Below are 24483 nucleotides of genomic sequence, written 5' to 3' on the forward strand. Positions count from 1 at the left end.
GCCACAGGGTAATGGGAGTTACTCTAGTTTACATGCTTCTTGACAATTTAGACCCTGTTTTGTTTTAACGTATTACAAAAGGACGCGGGAGGGGTGCATATGCCTAGTTGTGTCACCGTTTAGTCGACTTTTAGTACACAAATAAATAGCACGTCAGTTTTTTAAGCTATTCATCTAATTTTTGACAACATTCAAGGACAAATTGTGAGTTTTTAATTTATTTTATTATTAGTATTGCTTCTTTTATCTTATAGATTTATCATTAGAGTATCGTATAAAAAGGTTAATTTATGTAAATAAGCAATTGTATTTTGACAATTATATGAAAACCTAAAAATGAGTATTTGGGGAAATGGGAGTCGAATGGCTCTCATTACCCACTTCATTTCTTGTAGTTTTTTTTCAGATGCCTTGAAAACAAGATAGGATTACGGATAAATATCAGTGGAATCTGGTTACTACACCGTGCTATCAAGAGAGTCAATGAAGATAGAATATCTCTGCATAAGGCTGCCCAAGGGTTTAATATTCCATATAGTACTTTGCAAAAAAGGTATCGCAGAGCAGTACAAACCAATCCTCGTCTCGGAAGGAAACCAATATTTTCTACAACTCAAAAACAAATTTTGGCTGATCATCTCATTCACATGTCGAATCTTTTTTACGGCTTAGACTCCATGAAATTTAGAAAATTAGCATACGAGTGTGCTGAACAGTTGAAGATATCTCATAATTTTAATAAGGAACTTAAATGTGCGGGACCAGACTGGCTTAAAGGATTTTTGAAAAGAAATACTAATATCAGTGTTCGCAAACCTGAGTCAACTAGTATTAACAGAATTGAGGGATGTAATAGAGTAGAAGTAGAATTATTTTCCAAAAATCTTGAGGAACTAATGATAAAAAATAATGATGCAGCGCACCAAATATTTAATGTAGATGAGACGGGAGTGTCTACAGTGCAGAAACCAGGAACAATTTTAGCAAAAACAGGTCAAAAACGAGTTGGTACTGTCACTTCTTGGGAGAGAGGAAAGACAGTCACTGTTGTTTGTGCAATGAGTGCTTCTGGCGTTTATGTGCCTCCTATGTTTATATATCCGAGACAACGTCATTCTCCTCTTTTAGAGAAAGATGGTCCTCCGGGTGTAATTTACGATTGTTCAAAAAATGGATGGACAAATGAAAATCTATTTTTTAAATGGTTGCAACATTTCAAAATGTTTGTAAAACCGAGTAAGGAAAACAAAATATTGCTTATTCTAGATAATAATAACAGCCACTCCACTTTAGAAGCATATGAATTTTGCAAAGCTAACTACATCAACATGTTGTCTACACCACCACACTCCTCGCATCGTTTGCAGCCTCTAGATATAACATTTTTTGGTCCTCTAAAAAAAGCATACAATCGCGAATGTGACCTATATTTCAAATCAAAAAATATGATTAAAATCACAATGTATGATATGCACATGCCCAATATTCAGGTAGTAATTCTGCCAAAAATTATGTTTGTGATTTTTGTATGAGGCGATAATTGTTTTTAATTACATATAATTATCTATAATTTCGCATGTTCCTAAAGATAATATAATTGTATTTTGAATGAGAATAAGTTTAGTTTATAAACACATGAGGAAAATGTATAATTATACAATATTTTGTTACATATTGTTATTGTGGTTACCATTACCCCGATGGATCTTATTGCCCCTATTTCTGGTTCTAATTACCCCGTACTCTTGGCAATGGGAGCCAATGTTACTTTTTTTTTAAGTAAGAATTATTTTCATTTTAAGTAGGTTTTTTTTAATTTCTATATTAACAGGATAAGCCTGATTAGTTACATTATAATTAAAAAAAAAAATTAAAATAAAAAGTGATTTATACAAAAAGTTAGTTAAGTTTTAGCTTAAGTGGCGCCAATTCCCCCGTGCTCCCCTACTCTGTTATATCCATGGTACTGCTCATGTCTATAGGCGACGATTACCACTTTCCATCAGGTGGGCCGTCAACTTGTTTGCCATTCTAAGTTATATATATATATATATATATATATATATATATATATATATATATATATATATATATATTTGTAGTAATATTTGAACAACAATAAATTTGCCGTGTAGTCCTAGTATAGATAGATCACCCTGTTCCGTGGGTGTCGTAAAAGGGTAAGAGTTCAAAAGATGGGCAGTAGCGTCCCTCTTAATCTATCCCCCAGGCTTACGGCTGCCAATCCGACTGCCAGGGGGGAAAGGGATTGATAGCAATGGAGTTTGACAACCCCATTGCTAGCAATATGCCCTATTAGGTCATCCTCCACGTGGCTCCCCCTGAAAACCATCGTGAACAATTCTTGTTGAATTCGTCACGATGGGCTAACTGACCTGCTTCATCCTTCACTGGTGCCCCGCCGGTGTATACCGATAGCGCGGGTGGAGTTACCATTCCATTATCACCTATTAAAAAAACCCGCCTGCCAAGCATGGCAACTACTGACAAACCTCTCAATAGAGGGAGGCCTATGTTCAGCAATGGACAATTAACAGCTGATGTGGTATAGTATGGTATATCGAATAATAAAGGCTATATATTTATAACCTTGAGATAGTATCAATATGCATAAACAAAACTGAGATAATATGAAACCAAGTTTATTTCAATAAAAACGAATTCTTTATTTTTTCTTCTAAATTATCATAATTTTGAAAGTTCAAGTATTTTTTATAAATCAGAAATTAAACGTCAATTACCTACAACATATACGAACAGTCAATACTTTACTATTATTTTAAAATACAATGAGTTTTTAAATGACGTTTATGTTTATTACGTTAATTGTATTCGCTCAGGAAACAACTGGTAAAATATGGTCTCGGGTCATATTCAGAATGCCTACTCTACATGCTTTATCCGATTTTCGAGTCCGCAGCCTTAACCACAGGAATGAGTAATTATGTATAAAAATATAATAATAGCTCCGCGACACTTTAATCATGAATGTAGTAATAAATGTTATAAAACGCAAATCATCATCATATCAGACGTTATTTGTCCACTGCTGGACATAGGCCTCCCGCATACCTTGGCATAAGGAACGGGCCTCAGCCACCTACATTACTAACTTCCTACAATGTACTTGAGGTCGTCATTCTATCTAGTGGGACTCGTTCTACACTATGTTTGCTGGTATTGGGTCACCACTGAAGAACCTTTCTGGCCCATAGGCTGTCGGTTCTTCGAGCTATGTGACCAGTCTATTGCCACTCCAGCTTGCTTATTCTTCGGGCTATATCGATTACTTTGGTTCTTTTGGGAACCACATTTCAGATGCTATCATGCAATGATACTCTGAGCATAGAGGGCTATGCTCGGAGTTCCTTGTGTTTCCATAGCTTATAAAACTTAAATATTACATCTTTAATCAATAATAATAACTCTAAGAATATTAAGCAATATATAAAGCATAAAAAACAATGGATAATGACTAAATGCTATGACTTTCAGGCAACTTTTGACAACCAGTATTTGTTAGAAACATCTAGTAATCTCTTTCAATTAGCATTACGTATTTATAGATAAAAAAAAAAACTAGTTCTGTGACTAATTATGTGTACCGTCCGTCAATTACAGTCCGTTTTAAAAGAGCATAATGAAAGTTTTGTTCAAATTATAACAGAAACACTCTCTAATTCTGAAATTTGTGACAAATCGAAAAATTCAATCAATTAATTATTTTTTTTTATTTGCAATCCTATTGGAAATTGGCAGACTGTCTTGCGATCGAGCCAAATTACTCGTTTATTTACATTATTATAAGTTTTATTGAAATATACTGCTGTATGGTCCCGGCATAAATGGGCTACCCTTTCATATCCTGTTGATATCGTAAAGGCGACTAAAATAACTTAATAATCTCTATAAAATGGATGGTCTTAAAAATACGGAAGCTAAACATAGGATACAACGATATTTACAAAATCTTGATTACGATGCCACAGAATTGATATTATATACCATTTATTGATGTTCGTATATAGTAGAGTAAGTCTTTTGTATATTTAATTGTATGTATTTATTTATGTAATATTTAAAACACTGACATAATTTTCTGTTTTAGGCGCATGTCTTCACGAAGCACTTCATTCTAACTTGTTGTTTTCGTAAAAATGGCTTAGTATTTTTTATTTAATTTATATTTGTTAATCACTGTGTCTTGGTAATCTATTATGGACTCCCACAATACAGGTTCGCCTAGTGCGGGGTCCAATGTACTCGCTGTTGTAAATTTCTTGTATTTAATAACTAAATAAATAAATAAATAAAATAAATAAATAAAATAAATAATTAAAATAAATAAATAAAATAAATAAAAGGAATTTGATAATCGAGGGATGTACAGCAAGGTTCCTTTTGAAAACATCACCAAAGCCTAACTGCGGATGTCAACTCGCCTGTAAAGCATGGTAACTACTGACAAAACCTCCCTTATAGGGAGGTCTTATGTCCAGCAGTGGACAGCTAACGACTGATATAATAATAATTGAAACAGACTATATATCTACCGTTGTTCCTTCTTATTTTGCTACAAACATTGTTAGGCTATCACTGCAAACAATTATTGGCCTTCGCTCGAAGGAAGGTCGCGTGACGCCATACCACCTTTGTTAGCAATGCGACTGATACGTTTTTCACGTTCTGTTTACAGTTCCTTAGACGACAATTGTTGACTGCGCCATTTTTTTTACCTTCAATGAGTACTTCTAAGAATTAGATATCGCCCTTTCTTTTGATAACGAAGACGTTGCATGTCTTTTTTGGACAGTCATAAAAAAACAATATTTTACCAAGAATTTGAAATTTGAAGTGCACTGATTTCTTTTTTTTATACAACAAGGGTCTGAGACAAGCAAAGGTCAACCTGATTATCATCAGGTTTATTGGAATAGACTGCTGTCTAGTCCCGGCATAAAATGGGCTACTCTTTCATATATTTAATCAATCATTAAGCGACCATCGCATTCTAGGAACCAAACTTAGGCATCAGACGCACTGTGGTGATCACATTTATTATAGACTCGAATTCTTAACATAAAGGGTTAACCTTGTAATAACTGAGTTTAAAATTCTATAAATCAGATACATATATTTAACTCCTGTGGTGCCGGCATAGAATAGAACACCTCTTTCTTTCTTACGAAAGGAACTTAATTGTAGAGGGATTGGCAGCAGCGTCCCTCTTAAAACATCTCTATAAGCCTAACTGCGGTTGCCAATCGGCCTGCCAGCCGTGGGAACTACTAGCAAAACTCCAATTATGGGGAAGACATATTCACCAATGGGAAATTAATGGCTGAAGAGACGAACAAGGATTTCTAGAATAATAAATTCAAATAGGTACTTTCGATGTGGTATTATTAAGTATACGGCCCTCGTAATAGATTTTTTTTAATTAATGTTACAAAAATACGCTATTCAAATAAAACAAAAAAGAACATAAGTTGAAAACGATGGTATTTTGACCCATATCCCTTTAGGTGTCAAACTTCGGAAGTAATTTTCATGGTAGACTAAATTTCTTGTTATTTCCTATAATCTAAACTAATTTTATAAAGAAAAAAAAAACTTTTGATTGCAATAAATAAATTAGAAAAACAACTGTTTTAAACAACTCTTCCTACCTATAGAAACCTACATTTTAAGCAAGAAACCCGGGCTATTTTTTAATTTCAAAAACACCGTGCAAAGTTGTGTCGCGTTTTTAGTATTAGTACTGATGATAAGTATTTGGAACTGGACGTTTGGACGGTGATTCATAAAAAGGACATGCGTTGAAAGCAAGTCCAAATCATCATACAGTAACTGCACAAAGGTACTAATGAGAACATTAGCATAAACATATCGACACGGTGTTTTTGTCTATGTGTCTGTTTGAAAGTATGTCAAGAACTCTGCATTATACGCTTTCATATAAATTCGATAGATTTAAGCAACACAAACATAATTGGACGATTACATGCAAACAAATATTATAAGAGCTCGAGGATTTTGATACGGAAACGTTTAAATTGAACTTTGGTAAAATCCATACAATAATCAATATATTAAACGTGAAAGATTTAACCATTTAACCGATCATCAAGGAATTACAATATCCGTGGATAGACTTACTTGAATTTGGGATGGAGAAGAACATTTCATTCGGGAGAAATCGCGCGAAGACAGTATCTTTTTATGAGATTTAGAATGGCAAACTTTAAGAGAATTGCATTAGAATTGCATTAGAACTGCATTATGTTCTAGATGGTCCAAACAGTAACAGTTTTGTTAAAATATCAAACTGTAATTGTAGAGAGAAATTTAGGTAATGGAACTTCAGAATCGACCATTGAGGCCGATTCTGATTCGTAGATGACGCGTAAAAAAATGACGCAAAAGAGAAATATCAATAAATAATATAAGATTTTAGGAGACTAGCGATGTAAGAAATAAGAAAGTTTATAAGGATTGTTAGATGGGTGGATGTTTGTAACTCTTTCACGCCAAAACTACTGAACGAATTTGCATGAAATTTGACACACGGATAGGATATATATAATTTATTATGTATAATGTAGGTAATATAAGTATTAAATGTATATTATTTTTTAATTATTGTTTTAATTTAATATCGTTTATTACTTTGCACTATCAATAAATTTTTCTATTATTCCTGTATACGGTTGACTGCGACAACTGCATATGGTGTTAAGTTCGCCATTTACACTTTCTTACTATTATGTGTATAGCGTAAGTTGAAGTTTAACAAATAAATAACTATATATATTAAAAACTGATGCAACTAAACACGACGGTATCGAGACGAGTTATTGCAACATTGCGTGAATCATTCATATCGTGCTGCGAACGGGTTCAAGTACGTGTTTACTTCATCAACAGTTTTGTACGCGAAAATCTTTGTATTATTACATACATATATAGTGCAATTATTGTATGAATCGTTTATCGATTTGTAGGTGTTCTTGAGATTCCGCACGATGCATTTTTATATATTCCGTGAACGTAGAATTTCACTTCTTACGACTCTTTTCTGAAAACCCCTTAATCAGAGCTTTTAGAAGAATCCTCAGGTCAGTGTCGGTACTCTCTCATAGCGTGGGTTCTTAAGACATGGGTACTTTGTTACGCCTAGTGTGATCACTCCATCACCCCATTTCTCTATAAAGGCCCATTCTCCATTGCTATTTAGAGGAATATTTTTCAAACCATTTGACTGCTCAGTTAACGAGATATTTACCAGAACACGTACAAATTTCCTAGCTTATTTTCTAAAATATCCATTGACTTCTTCCACATAAGAAAATATTCTATTTCTAAAGTAATATATGTACTTCTTTGTAACTTTTTTTGGATTATTCGAATATTATTCCGAAAGAAAAGCCGAATAATCAAATATCAAAATCATCTAATATTTACAAGCTCTAGACATGACGAACAAACAAAAACTATATACCACTAAACTGAAGCTACGTATAATAAATAAATTACAAAAATCTTTGCTCTACCTTGATAATAAAATCACCAGTGCATTAAAACTAGCGTTCAACAGTCGTGCTAAATATAAAACGCGTTTAGAAATTTTCAATCTAAATGACCAAATAATAAAGACTATTATTAGTCATTCAGATTGTAATTTTGACGAATTCGGCGGGACAATGAGACGGAGAAATCTAGGCTAGTTGATGATCACAATGGGCCTACTATGGAGAAATGGTAACGGATGCATGAAGACCGGAATGGCCAGGTTTTGATGTCATTGAGCGAACATTTATATACGACAACGGAGTACGTCGTTGAGGGAAGAAGGAATTGTTAGTAATGGAGATTAGAAATCCCATTACTAGCAATATACCCTATTTGGTCGACCTCCACGCGGTTCTCCCTGGAAACCATCGCGATTGGTTTATTGTTGAATTCGTTATAATGGGCTAAGCTATAACCTGCTTCATCCTCACCTATCATCAACTTCACTGGTGCCCCGCCAGTGTATGCCAATAGCGCGGGCGAATTGACCATTTTTTTCACCATCAGGATACTGTGAATTTCTTTAACGATAAACCCGTCTGCGTTATCGGTATGCCAGCGTATAGGGAAACAGTAAGTAATAATAGACGAGGATGAAGTCAGATCTCTAGACAAAGTCCAAATAAATCTATTGGTGCAATCGTTATTGCTAAAATCCGAGATAGAATGAAATAATAATGTACGCCATCTTGCTATATTCATTTGTACCTTGTCTAGGGACGCTGGTCAGTTGGCTTACCGTGGTTGTAACTAGTATTTAGCCATCTACGTAATCAAAAGAAGAGAGAGATAGACAATAAAAAGGAGAAGAGATAATAAACAAAAACATTCATCTACACATTTATAATATTATATTAAGACGTTAAGAAATATATAGAAAAATAAATTTATAATATTGTTTTGACTAAGAGTTAATTTATTTGATTTTTTGTTTAATTTGGTTTGATATACATATTAATTAATTAATTTAATTTATATTGTATTTTTTGTGTTATATATAAAATAATTATAAATATAATTATGACCATGGCTGAATAAATAAATAAAAGTTTTTAAAATAATTTATAAATTATTTTTTTTAAATTTCAAATAATTCACTGTTAATTGTATATAGATGAGATTTGAGGTCATCAGAAAATGATTCATATTTTAGGTCTTAAGATAACTGACCCCAGTTTATTATACATATACAAAGGTAAGTAATATTAATAACCTATTGTTAGGTTGCGAACATATGATGTTTCCTTAAGTGAATTCATTTTAATTACTGGACTGACAGTCAGCCCATCACATCTCATAAATTACCAAATTACTTTTCATTAGGTAACAATCATACTTATTGTGTTTTATACATCATTGAAATTTCCGTTTTGATAACAGAATTATATCAATCATCTACTGATAACAAAAATCTTGAAATTTTATAATAGAATGAATTTGGAAACAAAATTTGAAATAGATACCAAGCCATGTATGTAATGTTTATGTCAAATTGGTAACTATAACGTCTCATGGTCATACTGATTATAGGACATTAGAAAAATACAGACAATAAACGTGAGTAGAAAAAATAAATGATCGTTTATAAATAATAAACATTGAATTATGTCTTTTTAAAAGCTTTTGTTGTAAATATCTGTAGATACTAATATTATAAACGCAAGAGTTCCTTTGTTTTACTTATTTCTGATAAGTCTTTATGTTGTAATCAATTGCAATGAAATTTGGTATACATGTAGAATTTGAGATGAAAATTAACTTATAGTACTTTTTTTCTCGATTAATATTATATAATATGCAAATTCCAGATCTTAGTTTCGCTAAAAAACGTATTAAATAAGTCCAAAAGATGGTACCACAATATTGTCACCGAACTTACATAAGTATGTCAAATTTCAGCACAATCGAACGCCAGCAAGTGGTTAAAAAATTGATTGTAAATTTTAAACAGGAAGGCATACACACTTAAGCAAAATAAATAAAGGTTTATAAATATCATACTAAATATATGAACTAAAAATGTCGATGGGAAATTAATCCAAGACTATTTAGAGGAGTCCGCAGATACCTGACTCGTCGATAAACGTAAACCTGTTTAACAACTGGTTTTAAACGCCATTATTAAATTTTATGCAACCTTTTTTTTATGTGCATATCTCTAATTTTTTTTCATTTGAGGATAACAGACGGTCTCGGCAAAACCCGAAGCGTTTTTGTACTAGACATAAAAAAATAGGTCCCCAATACGGTAAATAGTCGAGGTTTGTTACATGACGCGGAGTCTATAACTCATGTTTTGTCATGCCAACATTTGAACAGTATACAACAGGGGTGGCTGACTTGACTAGACCCAAGATCTATTGTTTACTGGCGAAACCCTGTACGATTTACCAATTACATACTTCTTCAAATCTCAAATGAAACAACATAGTTTATGTAGTATTATAGTATTTTATTAAGAGGGAAAATATAAAACTGAAAATTATTCTTAGTAACTACTTATTTATATTACTTTGAGCATTGCGTCTGATCTCCTTCCGTTAGATTAGCAAAATATTACATTTTATGCCTTACTGCGATCGACTGGACTAATAGTCGCGATCGACCGGTTGGCCACCGCTGGTATAGAACAAAGTCGTTTGAACTGTCCGGATCTCTGCTTACTTCTTCTTAAACCATACAAAGAATTTTACTACGAGTTTCACCATCATTTCGATGTTTTCTAAGGAAACTTTGTACGTACAAATCCGTCTTAAAATTTTGTACAAGTCAATAACTGCAACTGTGTAAAGCCAGAGCAGGATGTTAGTAACGGATAAATCATATAAACTTCTTGGTAGTCAAACTAGGACAATTAAAATTCCGCGAACTGTGATGAAATCACTCTCTATAGACTTATTACATATAAATTAACAATTACTACGCGATCGATTGTTAATTGTCAAATTAACGGTATAACGCATTACGATTGCTTTTTGATCGCTAGATGCAGACTAGATGCACGTTTTTCTAATGATGTTAGTAAAGACCAAATAGCAATAGATAGAGAACTAAGTCATAATATTAATTTTAATTGTTAACTCAATCTGTAGTGGCAGCACCAACTTCGCTGTTTGTAGCGATTGAGTTAATGATTGTTTAGCTAAATCAAAATACTCTTACAATTTCCGTTATGGTTGAAATCTTTGGAATTAAGCTAAAATTGTGATAAAAACCTAGAAAATACAAAGAAAGGTAATTTTTTGGTCATGAACACTTTGTGATCCAAACGGTCTCGCCCGTCGTGGTAGGAGGACGTATCTACATGCTAGTGTAACGTTTGGATATATCAGCAAAGTGTTAAAACATCACCAAAAGCCTAACTGCGTTTGCTAATCCGCATGCCAAGCGTGGCAAAACCGCTCTTATGGCGGAGGCCTATGTTCAGCAGCGGAAGTGGAGCATGATGATGAAATGAAAATATGTTAAATACGAAAAATGACAGCAATCACTGGACAACGTAGGTAAACAGAGGGCCTACCATGAAATATTTTCCGAAATTTCGGGGACGGACGAAACAGAAATTTGATGTTAAAATTACATAATACATGGCGTTTAAAATTATTAAAAATATTAAAATATCGTTCCTCTGGACTATTAGGATAGGATTTATGATGAATGAAACGTTAAGTTCCATTTACTGGGTCGATTTCGGTACGAACAAAAACACGAAATTGAACCCGAAATTTCGGAATTTCATTTCATGGTAGGCCCCCTGTTTGCAAGATAGGTACGTAAACAGGCAGCGGGGCTATTCATATTTGAATAGACAACGAGCGACCAACAATAGCGTGAAATCAAATTTGTTAGTGGTACATAAAAAAAATTCAGAAACAACAAAGACTATATGGGAAGCTCAGCGTCGCCAGTTTGGGTACATTTTTGTACTTTTGGGTAAATTTCTTTATTGTTCGCAAAATTATAGAGAAATTAAATTCTCGGACAAGTTTTGGAGAATAGAATATTTGGGTAATTTTGTTTGGAAATTTTGGTATTTAATTATTTTAGTATTTGTAAACTCTTTATAGCTATATAAATTACATATATCGGACGTTAATTGTCTACTGCTGGACATAGGGCACCCTCTATAGGTGTCGTAAGAAGCGACTTAATGTACTTAATGGTAGAGGGATGGACAGTAGTGTCTCTCTTAAAACATCCCAATACTGGCAAAACACCCAGGTTTTGCCAGTTAAGTTGCCTTAATCGCTTCTTATACCTACGAGAAAGGAAGGAGTGGCCTATTATTCTATGTCGGTACCACATGGCAAAACACGATACGATTGCGTTAAGGTAAAAATCCTGGAAATAATATTGATTTAGAGCACGGGTTGCCAAACTTATTTTATCTACTGCCCACTTTGAGAATAAATTATTTTTAGCGCCGCCATTTTTTTATCTACTTAAAAACCACTATTACTTTAAATTACAAATCACCCCCCCCCCCAAGCCTCAACACAACGCCCCCATTTTTTCTGGGTCTCTTACCTTTAGACCTGCAGCGCCCACAAGGGGGCGTTATCGCCCACTTTGGAAAAGGCTGATTTAGAGAAAACATATGTGGTGTTTATTTGAAAATCGAACTTTGAATCTGGCTACCCTGGGGAGGCCCAACTAACATCTATGTGTTATTTTTCGACTCATGGTTCTCTAATGAATACTTTCAATCTCACCGATAGAACACTACAAAGGCTCAACTTTAATTCATTATACACGCTCGTACTATATTTGACGGCCGATGCCCGGTCGACCGTCGAATGGGCTACGCGAAAGATGATTGGGGTTGCCCAATCGATTGGTCAACCACTCTCTCATTTTAGTAGCAGTCTTAGGCTATCTTACTTACTTTATGCTTGCTAATTTGCACTCTACCCTCAAATATATATACTCAAATTGTCCAATATAACAGGCATCCCGCCATCCGTACAAAATAGCGAGGACAGGATGCATTAACAAATGTACCAAAAAAAAAGGTGCAAACAATTTCTATTTCACCCTACATACATCTAGAAGTTAAAATTCCATAATATTTCGTTAGAAATTCATAATTAAAATAGCAACACGACTAAGCGTTCAAAGAATTCCGTAATCCATACGCGCCTCGAGGCTGTACGTGTTCGGTATGTAAACAAACAATCTGACACCGACAATCAATGAGGTAGTATATTAATTATATCTAATAATGGTGCTGAACCTATGTATACTCCTCGAGTGCAACACAGGAGAAATATGTCGCAATAACAAACTTTATTTGAAATCACCACAATACTAGTCCTCATATGGACCATGTACGAATAGGTTTGTTTTAGTCACTTACAGCTGTTTGCAATATTAATTTGTTCTTATTGTATGCTAATATTTTAAATAAATTTTTTCAAATAAATTGTAGAATCTATATTCTAATATATATTACTATAATAATGTATGAACTAGTATTGTGGTGATTTCAAATAAAGTTTATTTTTGCAACATATTTCTCCCCTGTTGCAACGTGAAACAAAAACTTTGTATCCCTTTTTATGAAAATTGCGCGGTCGGAGGAGTATGAAATTTCGCACATTTATAGTTTATATAGAGAAGGAGTGTAGAATGTTAATATTTTTTTTAACTATGTATAAAAATAAATAAAATCAATTAAAAAAAAATAACACACACTTCCATGTATTTGACACACACACGCATATTTGTATGGTCTTTTGTTTATTGTTAAAGTTTGTGGTCAAATTGAGAATAGATTAATATTGTTTGTTTTTAATATTATTTGTTTATAATCGTGCTGAATGTCAAACATTACTATAATAAATTCATTTATCACAAAATATGTTATGGTCGAATTTCGACCACTGGCTGACCACAAGCCATAATAAAACAACTAAGATATACATTTATGATTTTTAATTTAAATTTAAGATATTATAAATGTAAAATTAAATAAAACATATTTCTTTCGTTCTTTCATGACCATTATTAACTGGCTAAGCTTTTTAGTCATCAAGAGGTAAAAGAAACAATCTTCACGTTTTTAATATTAGTAAATTAGTCCATCAATAAGTAAAACAAAAAAGAATAAAAAAAAAAAAACAAAAAAAAACGAGAACAATAAATCTGAGAGATCACAGTGTTACTAGTTTTTTTTAACATAATACTTATTATTGTTAAATATAATTAACGTTAAGGTTTTTGTCAAATAACGTTTTGTATTTATCAAATGTCGACGGTATAATTCTTTAAATCTTTGTACATTTTTTACTGTTCTCATGTATTTGCAAAGCTGACATTGTACAAGTTATTAACAAAGTGTATTCAAGTATAGAGATAAAAATATTTGTGTAACGCTTTTTATATAACTAGGAATGGCAAACAAGCTGATGATTTATTTAGTGAAAAGTGATGACAGTTTTCTTTAGATAATGATTATAACAAATCATGACTACTACAGACGGTGAATTTTGTAATATCGCGTCTTGTTTTTTTTATGCAACTTAGAATGGCAAACAAGCTGACGGCCCACCTGATGGAAAGTGGTAACGGTCGCCTATAGACATGAGCAGTACCATGGACATAACAGAGTATACTGTTTCGCCCATGATATCCCCCATTTTTATTTATGCCACTGAGGTGGCAAACAAGCATACGGCCCACCTGATGGTAAGTGGTTACCGTAGTCCCATGCGTTGCCATTTCTGAGGACTCAGGTATTATTCATCTGTACCCCGTAAATTCACTGCCATATGCCTGCTTCTGCTTCATAATAAAAGCACGAATGGGACCGAGGTGTCACATTTGTGTTTTTTGTAACCACTATCCATTAGGTGGACCGTTAGCTTATTTGTCATCATTAGCGAATAAAAAAATAACAGAACCATAGACTTAAATTGTAATTACGTTACGCTTTAATGTTACCCTTTCTTAGGATAGAATGTCATGCTTCCGAACCCTGCAAGTAATTTGGCATATTCAGTTCTAATTAAAAAAAAAAACTTTTACGACAAACATGTCAACAGTAAACACTGACTCATACCGTCCTCCCGCACTTCCCCTTAAAAGCATCCGAATTCGTCACTATGGACCAACCGATCCGATTTCAATATTACCTATATTTATAACTCTGGCATCGCAAACTGATCGCAGACCGTGTAAAGATTCTATTTTCTTTAATTAAAAAATAAATAAATAAAACAACACTAAATTCTAGATGGTTGCCTTTTTAAAAGTCTGCACAGACGAGAGACAAATTATCGAATGTATTTTGTGGTCCACTGAAATAGCAATGGGTGACGCATCCGAGGTGCTAAAATTATCGCGTTCTCTCTGCAGATCTGCGCAGATGAGGGACATTTTGTCGTGTGTGCATGCATTTCATGTGTTTTATTATAACGGGCAAAGTACGATAATTGTACTGTGTGTGCGCAGGGCTTAAAGGTTAAAGAAATAAATATTATGTACCTATCGGTATGATTCAATTCGGGATTCCCGTAGTGAAGTCTTATTTGGTTTCTCGTCAGAGGCGCTGATATTATTTCTTGTGGATTATTTAAAAATAATACATTTATTTCGAAGTACAAACAACATTAAATAATAGAACATCTAAATTTATAGCTTAGGTACTTTTAAATCACGGTTTTCTCCCCGTCACGCTCCTGCGTCACTGTCTAACAAAGAAACGTAAAAAGATTTTTACTTTAGTTTTATACCGTCAAAGTTGTATGAGTTTTAAACTTAAAAATTATGAAACATTAATTTTGAAGAACAAAAGGTCAGGACTTTTGATAAAAGACATGGTACATTAAAGCACAAAATTCTGTATTCAGATCGAGAAAAAATATAGATATCCTCAAGGTCTGCACAGACGAAAAACATTTTGTTTACGCAGGACAAAACTTTTTTTAATTCAAATTAATTTAATAAAACACATTGGAATGGTAGGTGAGAATGAAAGGGCAAAAAATACACCAGGAATTCAGCACGATGGTTTCCACGTGGAGGTCGACCTAATAGGGTATATTGCTAGTAGCAATGGGACTGCTAGTCCACATTACTGACAACCCGGGGGGGGTTGTCAGTAATGTGCCTCCCCCCCACCTCCAAGGACAAAACCTTTCTTTGCGTACACGTGCGTGTGCGTATGTCTTTCATTCTATACAAATATTTCTTTGTATTTATTATTCAGACGTGGGAAGCCATATTAGTAAATAAATAATGTTTATTAACCCAGATATGTTTGAATCTATTATATATCTCACATATTTTGATACTAGTTTTCATGAAAAGTACTAAAAAATATCTAAAGAGTCGAGAAAAGCTAGAAAATTAGATATATCTGAGTTAACAAAGAAACAGTTTTAATGAATGAAAATTAAAGGTTTACGTTGACGGGGTGCTAAGTAGGGGATGATAGTTGAAGATGAAGTCAGGCTAGATGGGCCATTGTAGCGCAAGGTAACGGAATTAGCCAAGAATTTTCACATTGAGGCTGGAGGTCGACCTAACTAACTATTGCTAACAATTGTTCTACTTTATGATGGCTTAATAGTTTTTTTTTTTTGATGGGTGAAAATGGTATGGTAACCCAGCCTGCGATAACGGGATACTCTGGCAGAGCACCAGTGAAGGGTGATAGATGAGAATGAAAATAGGCCAGTTAGCCCATCATGATAAATTGATCAGGAATTAACCATGATAGTTTCCAGGGGGAACCGCGAGGTGGTCGACCTGGTTGGGTATAATGCTAGCAATGGGATTCTCAGTCTCCATTACTAACAATCCCTTCCCCCCGGCTTAATAGTTTTGTATTTACACAAATTCATTATTTATATAATACCTAACAATAAAAAAAAAAGCAACAGCCAAATTTCTTGGCCGTTCTTGGCTGAAATTGCGTTTCGAATGGGCGGTGATGAAAAAAAATTACTATTCAATAATGCTTGAACCTAATTATAAATATTTATACTTGAATAAAACTAATTCTTCCTTTCTAATCTTGTTACTAAAATCCTATCTGCTTATCACACCAAAACTAAAACGTTTAATTTTATGTTGGCGTCGTAGTATACTTTTATTATTAATATATTGTATATAACGTATATGTTACAATATGAAATTACAATGTAACTGTATGACGTATCCAGGTAAACAAGATACACTTGTGCAATCGGATAGCTGCCGTGCTCAACAAAAGATGTTATGTGTTTTGTACTCGGCTATTTCATTGCGTGATATCATGGCAAGGTGATATCGAAATCGTTGAGAATAAAAAATAATATTAGTTCACATCAAAACAATTAGATGGCACCGTCGTCGTTGATGCGGCGTACGTATTTTTAGTACGTAAGTACTTACTGATCACACAAACATGTAACTGAGATACGAAACATGTGTTTCACAAGCTAAGTAACATTTTTTTCTACACTACCAAGAATAATTATATTTAGGTACTAAATCATGGTTATAATTCTTGGTATATTATTCAACTAGCCGTTTCCCGAGGCGTTGCTCCCTTCTAACTATATAGGTTCCCGTATACTATTCTTATTGGAACTCTTCATGAATCCGGTCTTATATTGTATTATACACTTAAATGATAATTACATACGTAATACCATTATAAAGTTTCAGCCAATTCAACTGATGGGTTATTTTATAGCATTTTATATGTGGTTCTTTACACCGATATAATTTTTTTATTTATGAACCGATGGAAATAAAACAAATACAAAATATTAAGTGGAGTAAAGCGCAACGCATTAGTGAAAACCGCGTGCAAATGGGTTAAGCCGTTTCTGAGATTATCGCGCACAAACGTACAGACAATGAGAGAAGAATTCTCTAAATAATTGTTTTGGGTTCTATTGCGTTCATAAAGCCCCTCTATAATAGTTTTTCATATATATCTTCCATTTACAGACAGCGACCAGTTACGATTTTATTATATGTATTGATATATACATGATTGATAATTGTATTATACTTTTAACACTTTCATCAAACTGCTTACTAATTCGAAGTATTTTTTTCATTATTCCACGCTATGTGCGTATGGTGCGACGGTTTGCGTCAACGTATCCCGTATTCGATCTTTGATGGAGCCAATTTAGGAATCAAGCTTTTCTAAATCTGCCCGGGTCTAGACCCTAGGTATTATTCTGGGTATTATTCTCTGTTTTTTTTACACGTTTTACTTTATTATTGTAATACTAGTGATCTGGTCAAGATAGAATTTTCGAAAATAATATGCAATCTATGCTACTACATGTTGATAAAGTAGGAGAAACAATTTTTCAAATCGGTTAAGTAGTATTTGGTTGATCACAGACAATCAAATCTTTTCTCTTTATAATATGTATTATTACAGACTAAATTCGAAGGCCATTTCAAATATGACTGATGCCCTTTCATGATGCATTTTTTTTAATCAAAGTGAAATATCAAAATTGCTGCGCAAAAAAGTGATTTCAATTGTGAACACACACATACAAACATGTGTCGGTGTGTGTGTGTTCACAAAGATGTTATGTAGACACCATATAAATTTAAATTTAGAACATGGAATCGTGTGTTTACATATAGACTGAGGTTCAAAACAAACTTTCTTTTGTTCCAAAAAAAAAAAAAACTGCATTTCAATTGTAAACACGCATACATACATCGATACATACATAGATATTATACGTCTGTCTATAGGCGACGACTACCACTTTCCATCAGGTGGGCCGTCAGCCCGTTTATTATTACGAGTTGCATAAAAAAAAAACAAAGACTACTGTGTGAATGATAATAATTTATTTGCAGTCGTGTTGACACGGACACAATAGGCATTTTACAATTTCATAGTAGATAATAGGTATGTAACAATAATTAATAATTAAAAAACGTGATTGCACGTTTTTTCTGCCCTCAGCATGGTCGTGAGAGAAGAAAAAGACATGATTTTTCCTATTGATCAATGCCCACAATCTGTTCACAAAGTGTAGAATATTTTTTATACAATTTGAAATGGCGAACAAGCTGACGGCCTCAGACGGCATCAGGTGATAGGAAATGGTGACCGCCGCCTACAGGCAACACTATAGTATAAACATTACACCATAGAATATGCCGTAACGTCCATGGTATTACTCATGCGTTGATATTCTCCTTGCCTCTATTACTTCAGCATCAATTTGATTTATATAATTTTACTTATATTACACAACTGTAACTAAACGATTGCTGTACATGAGACATATTTAAGATAAATTGATATGAGAGATCTTAATAAGGCCAATAGATACGTATAATATATCTGACACGCCCGTCGCCCATTAGGGCGAGGACCAATATATGTCAAAACAATCTTTAGACTGTCATGGAAATTGCAATGCGTTATTCACAGTTTTGCACTTGAAGGTCTAAATTAAATTCTGGTGTCTGTTTTATTTTGAGACACCATCTAGAAGTGAGTCACCATCTACTTCTAGATATTATATTTCAGAAGTAAGACAGTGCATTTCAAAAGTACGAAATCGAATGGTATTTTTTTTTTTTATTTCTGAAATATACACTAACGAAGTAACGATCAAAAAGTTAGTAAGATATAAGAATCCCATGTTACGATATTCGTTCACGCTTTTTCGAAACAGCACAATCGATTTTTATGACATTTAGGATATCTTGATAAGAAAAAAATGGTACCGATAGGTGGCGGGTAGGGGCCAAAACGGCCGGGTTAGCCAGTTGATAACCATTGCTGCAATTTACACAAAAACTATTGAAATAAAATAGTAACTTTGAAACATTAACTCGCCATAAATTAAAATTTCATCCCAATCATCTGGACGAGTGGCGGTCCTCCACCGTGTGTTTTCAAGGCACTTTCTTTTACGCACAACCACTCTGCAATCAACTTCCAGCAGCAGTATTTCCGAACGAATACGACAACATAACCTTCAAGAAAAGAGTGTATTCCTTTTTAAAAGGCCGGCAGCACACCTGCAATGCCGTTGGTGTTGTGAGTAAGCATGGGCGGCGGTAGTCACTTACCGTCAGGTGAGTCGCACGCTCGTTTGCCCTGTGTTGTAAAAAAAAAATAAAAATCTAGACTTACTTGTAGTGTTATTGATCGTTCTGTTGCTGTCATCGTTCACGATGATCGCTGGCGGCGCTCCTGACAGCTCCGTTGGTGGGAGATGATCTTGTACAGTAGTGCTGCCGGGCACTGGTGTCCCCGTGGGCTGAGCAGCGGCCGGCGCGGCGTAAGAGACCGCGGGTTGCGTGGACACGTCGCGCCGATATCGGCTGTGATCCAACGTCATAATATGCGGTTTGAGATGGCTGGAGTAGCCATTGCCACCGTCTACGACGTATTCTGTATTCCATGCTGAAAGGAAAAGAGCTAATAAATAAATATGCTCACGACTACAATCTCTAATGGGACTCCATTACTTTAATAGTCAACAAATATCTCTCTACTCTAACTACTGTCAGAAATGCTAATAGATTTGTCGACTGTTGCTTCGGAGGTAAACATAACACTCAGGAAGAGGATAGTGAGTAATGGGGTTTAATAGCCCGATTACTAGCAATATAACCTATATCATATCGACCTATCACCTTTGATGACTTTGTACAAAAGTCGATTGCTTGGGTACCTCTGTCCCATTCGTGTTTCAAACGTGAAGCAGTTATGTTTGCATGGCTGTGTTTCAGTTTGAAGGGTGGGATATAGCGTGAATTTACTGGGTACAGAGGAATAACACCTGAGTCCTCAAGAATGGCAACCCATCAAATTTTTTGATTCATCGTAGTGCCAAAAACCATGTAGAGGTCTTTTTTTTTATACAACTTAAAAAGGCAATCAAGCTGACGGCCCACCTGATGGAAAGTGGTAACCGTAGCCATAGACATGAGCAGTACAATGGACATAACAGAGTATACTGTTTCGCCCATGATACTCCCCATGCGTTGCCATTCCTAAGGACTAAGGCTAAGGTACCCTAGCAAATGACTTTTGCACAGTCTCCCCCTTGTAGAGTACTGTAACATTCTATGATGCCTTCCTAACTGGAAGAGAAAATGGTATATTTTCCAATGAAAATTACTCTGGAATTTGTAAAAGTTTTACTAAACTAAGTATTATTTTGCGAAATTTCATATCATTGATTATTGGAATACAATGATTTTGTGTAATTCCGTTACCATTAGTATGTGTGCGACTACCAAGGCACGAACATTGATTACCATTATTAATAGCAGAAGTTCTACAACATTCCATATTAGCCATCAATTTCCGACCGAAATTTTGTCTACGCACGTTTTGTGATACGAGTAACACCTCTAAACGAAACATCTTCAGACATATATATATATATATATATATATATATATATTTTAGTTTTTTTTTATGAGTGAAAATAGTATGGTAACTCCGCCTGCGCTAACGGGAAACGCTGGCAGAGCACCAGTGAAGGGTGATAGATGAGAATGTTCGCTCATCATGATGAATTCATCAGGAATTAACCATGATAGTTTCCAGGGGGAACCACGAGGAGGTCGACCGGGTTGGGTATATTGCTAGCAATGGGATTCTCAGTCTCCATTACTAACAATCCTTTTCTCCTCCTATATTTTATAGCTACTAGAGTTAGTAAATTTAATACAAAGATATTTGTCATAGGCACCATTAACACACTTGTGATTCGTTACCAAGCAATTGACTTTGCGTGACTGTTGTAAGAAATTCCTTTTGAAGAGCCATACACCAGAGAAAGTACAGGCTTTATTAAGCTTTCATGTATTTCAAGTTAATGTTACATGTAATTCTTTTGAAGTTTTATTCCACAATTAATAATCCCTTGACATATAATAGTAACATAATTGCCTTAATTGCTTTTGCGTCGATTATTTCAATTACTACACATGGTCAACACCCTCATCATATGGTGCGGTCGCACCATAATAGTCTTTGTTCCAATGATAATAAGTACAGATTGACGTGCACTTAACAAATGCTGTTAACGCGATTGTCAGCTGTAGAATCAGTCGTATTGTGGGTAACTTCCTTATGGCGTTACTCATGTTGCCTTTATTTCTTTTATACAAGTGTATAGAAATTCGAAACATAGCTACTTTGTCATTAAAAATGAAGGATTTTCCAAGGCGCATCATCACTACGTAGTATAAAACCAAGTCGCTTCCCGTCTGTCTGTCTCTATATATGCTTAGATCTTTAAAGCTATTCAACGGATTTTGATGTATTTCTTTTTAATAGACAGAGTGATTCAAGAGGAAGGTTTATATGTATAATACATGCTTAATATAGTAGAGAAACATTGATAATTTTAAAAGTTTCTAATGTTCCAGCCGGTGGCGCTATTAGTATCAGCTCTGCACCCGTGTGAAGCCGGGGCGGGTCGCTAGTGGCTAAATAAAATATATATTTAATATACAATTCCGCGGTTACTGAATCTCTTCTCCCATTAACTAGTGAAAACCATGCGATATACAGTTTCAAATACAAAAACATAGATATGATCCGTCCAGAGTCTGATCTAGTTATTTTGCTGCTCCAAGGTGTCTTTTGTTTTTATACAACTTAGAACGGCAAACAAGCTGATGGCCCACCTGATGGTAAGTGGTAACCGTAACCGTTTAATTTATGTTAATATTTCTAAACTTTGTTACTATATATGAGTAAATCCTATAGTTAAGCATTTAAAAAAATTGAAAATATAAAATTGAAAATATAAATTAATTTTTAAGTCGTTGAGACAATACTATATCCAATGTGTTTTTTTATACAACTTAGAATGGCAAACAAGCTGACGGCCCACCTGATGGAAAGCGGTAATCGTCGCTTATAGACATGAGCAGTACCATGGACATAAAAGAGTATACTGTTTCGCCCATGATACCCCCCATGCGTTGTCATTCCTGAGGACTCGGGTGTTATTCCTCTGTACCCAGTAAATTCACGCCATATCCCACCCTTCAAACCGAAACACGCAACCATGCAAACACAACTGTTTTACGGTTGAAACACGAATGGGACAGAGGTACCCAAGCAATCGACTTTTGTACAAAGTCTCCCTCTGGTAAAACTTACACTTATATATTATTATTATACTTATAGTTAAATAGTTATGAACACATTTCATTTTTCAAATCAACCAATATCGATAGCTTCAATATATCTAATACATTTGACGGTTGGCAAACCTATAATTAACATACAATTAGTAAGTGCGCAAGAACTCACATTACATGTAATATTTTTGGAACTAGCTGCGTGTGTTGAATTTATGATTAATACTATTGAAACTAATATAACACGGCCTCCAGTGTCAGCCATATTGTATTTCCTGTAACGTCATATAAGTGACCTAATTTAGACCCGAAACAAATATAATTACACCCAATATCTCTATTACAAATCGATCGGTACAAATGAACTTTACGAAATAGGTTCACGTCCTGTTATTGTGATTGTGCTTTCAGATATCTAAATGTTTATATTTCAATGACAGATGATAGATAGACAGATACTTCGAATAATGACAGAGTAAGTCGTCGCTTTGTTTTCCTCTTAAAGATACAAAATGAGCCGATGAAGGGAACAGTGCAATTATGCTTTGTTATTTGTTGTGGTAGATACATAAATACCTATCACTGTAAGAGAAGGCAAACATATGAATTGGCTAATATCTTCCTTTTATAAGGAAACGCATGCCCAGTAGTGGACTATAACAGGACGTTGTCGATATAGATGGTACAAATTAAAAACCGAATAATTGACGTGACCAGAGGAGTAGTGTGCTGATGTCTAATAGTACAAATAAATAATCGATTAACTGAGATGCACACACACACTTACGCACGCACACATGCACGCGCACATAAACACACACACACACACACACACATTCTATGCTGAGACTGTTGTAATAATTTCTTGATTTTTATCCAATACGTATTTCTTTACTTTAGTAGTAATTTATTATTATTATTACTATTGTTTTTTGTTTTAATTATTTTTACTCCTATACGACTGCTGTCGCAATTTTACAACAAAATGAAGTGTTTAATTGATCAATTATATCGATATATTACTAATTTCATTAAGAAAGTGTTTCTATGATAATTTTAATAAAACTTTTATTAAGTTCTATTGCAACAGATCATACCTTAGTCTATTGCTTCCACATTCATCCATCTTTTCATACACGCTCGCCGGGTACTTTTAATTTGGCCCTTCGCCTATTTGGTAGACAAACGCGTCCCCGAATAGTTGAGAAAAATGCCTTAGGTATTATATTTTTTTTTTATACATTAATACAGTTTTTTTTTTAAAGAAATTACTGCTAATGTTATAACGAGGTGCTCGGGTTTATTTGTTCGAGGGATAACATCAGATAACGGTGTAGGCGTCACGCCAGCGTGCCAATTGTTGAATTGAACTGTACATACTTGTGTCGGGATATGACTATTTTAATTGAACCGCAGGAAACAGTTATTTAGCAGAAATTCACTTCTATACCGGTTAAAGAACTGTTTGTATTTATAGTGGGCGATAAATATTGTTTTCTTGTTTTTATAATACCGGTACAAACAAGACGCATGCCCACCTGATGGAAAGTGGCAACCGTAGCTTATAAACCTGATGTCAAATGAACACTGATCACAAATCGCTCACTAGGTGTTTACGCTAAATATCTCCATGAGATTGACGTAAATAATAATAATTAAAAAAAAAAGATTTAATTCATATTGACTTAGAGATAAAAAAAAAAGACTAGTAACTCTTCCACAAAAAAGGTTTTATAATAAATACCTGACCGGTTTCGCCATTTAGGGCATTTCAGAAGGTTATTTTTATAC

General features: G+C 34.3%; 1 protein-coding gene across 1 annotated transcript in view; it reads right to left on the bottom strand.

The window, feature by feature from the left end:
- The window catches only part of LOC113514906 (plexin domain-containing protein 2), a 55609-nt gene that overhangs the window by 22806 nt on the left and 8320 nt on the right, over positions 1-24483 (bottom strand). Inside the window, exon 2 of the mRNA XM_052895385.1 lies at positions 19715-19987. Within this exon, the coding sequence (XP_052751345.1) occupies positions 19715-19987 (273 nt within the window). The remainder of the gene's footprint in view (positions 1-19714; positions 19988-24483) is intronic.

Source organism: Galleria mellonella, unplaced genomic scaffold (genome assembly GCF_026898425.1).
Source record: "Galleria mellonella isolate WM207_F2 unplaced genomic scaffold, CSIRO_AGI_GalMel_v1 utg28, whole genome shotgun sequence".
Lineage (NCBI taxonomy): Eukaryota > Metazoa > Arthropoda > Insecta > Lepidoptera > Pyralidae > Galleria > Galleria mellonella.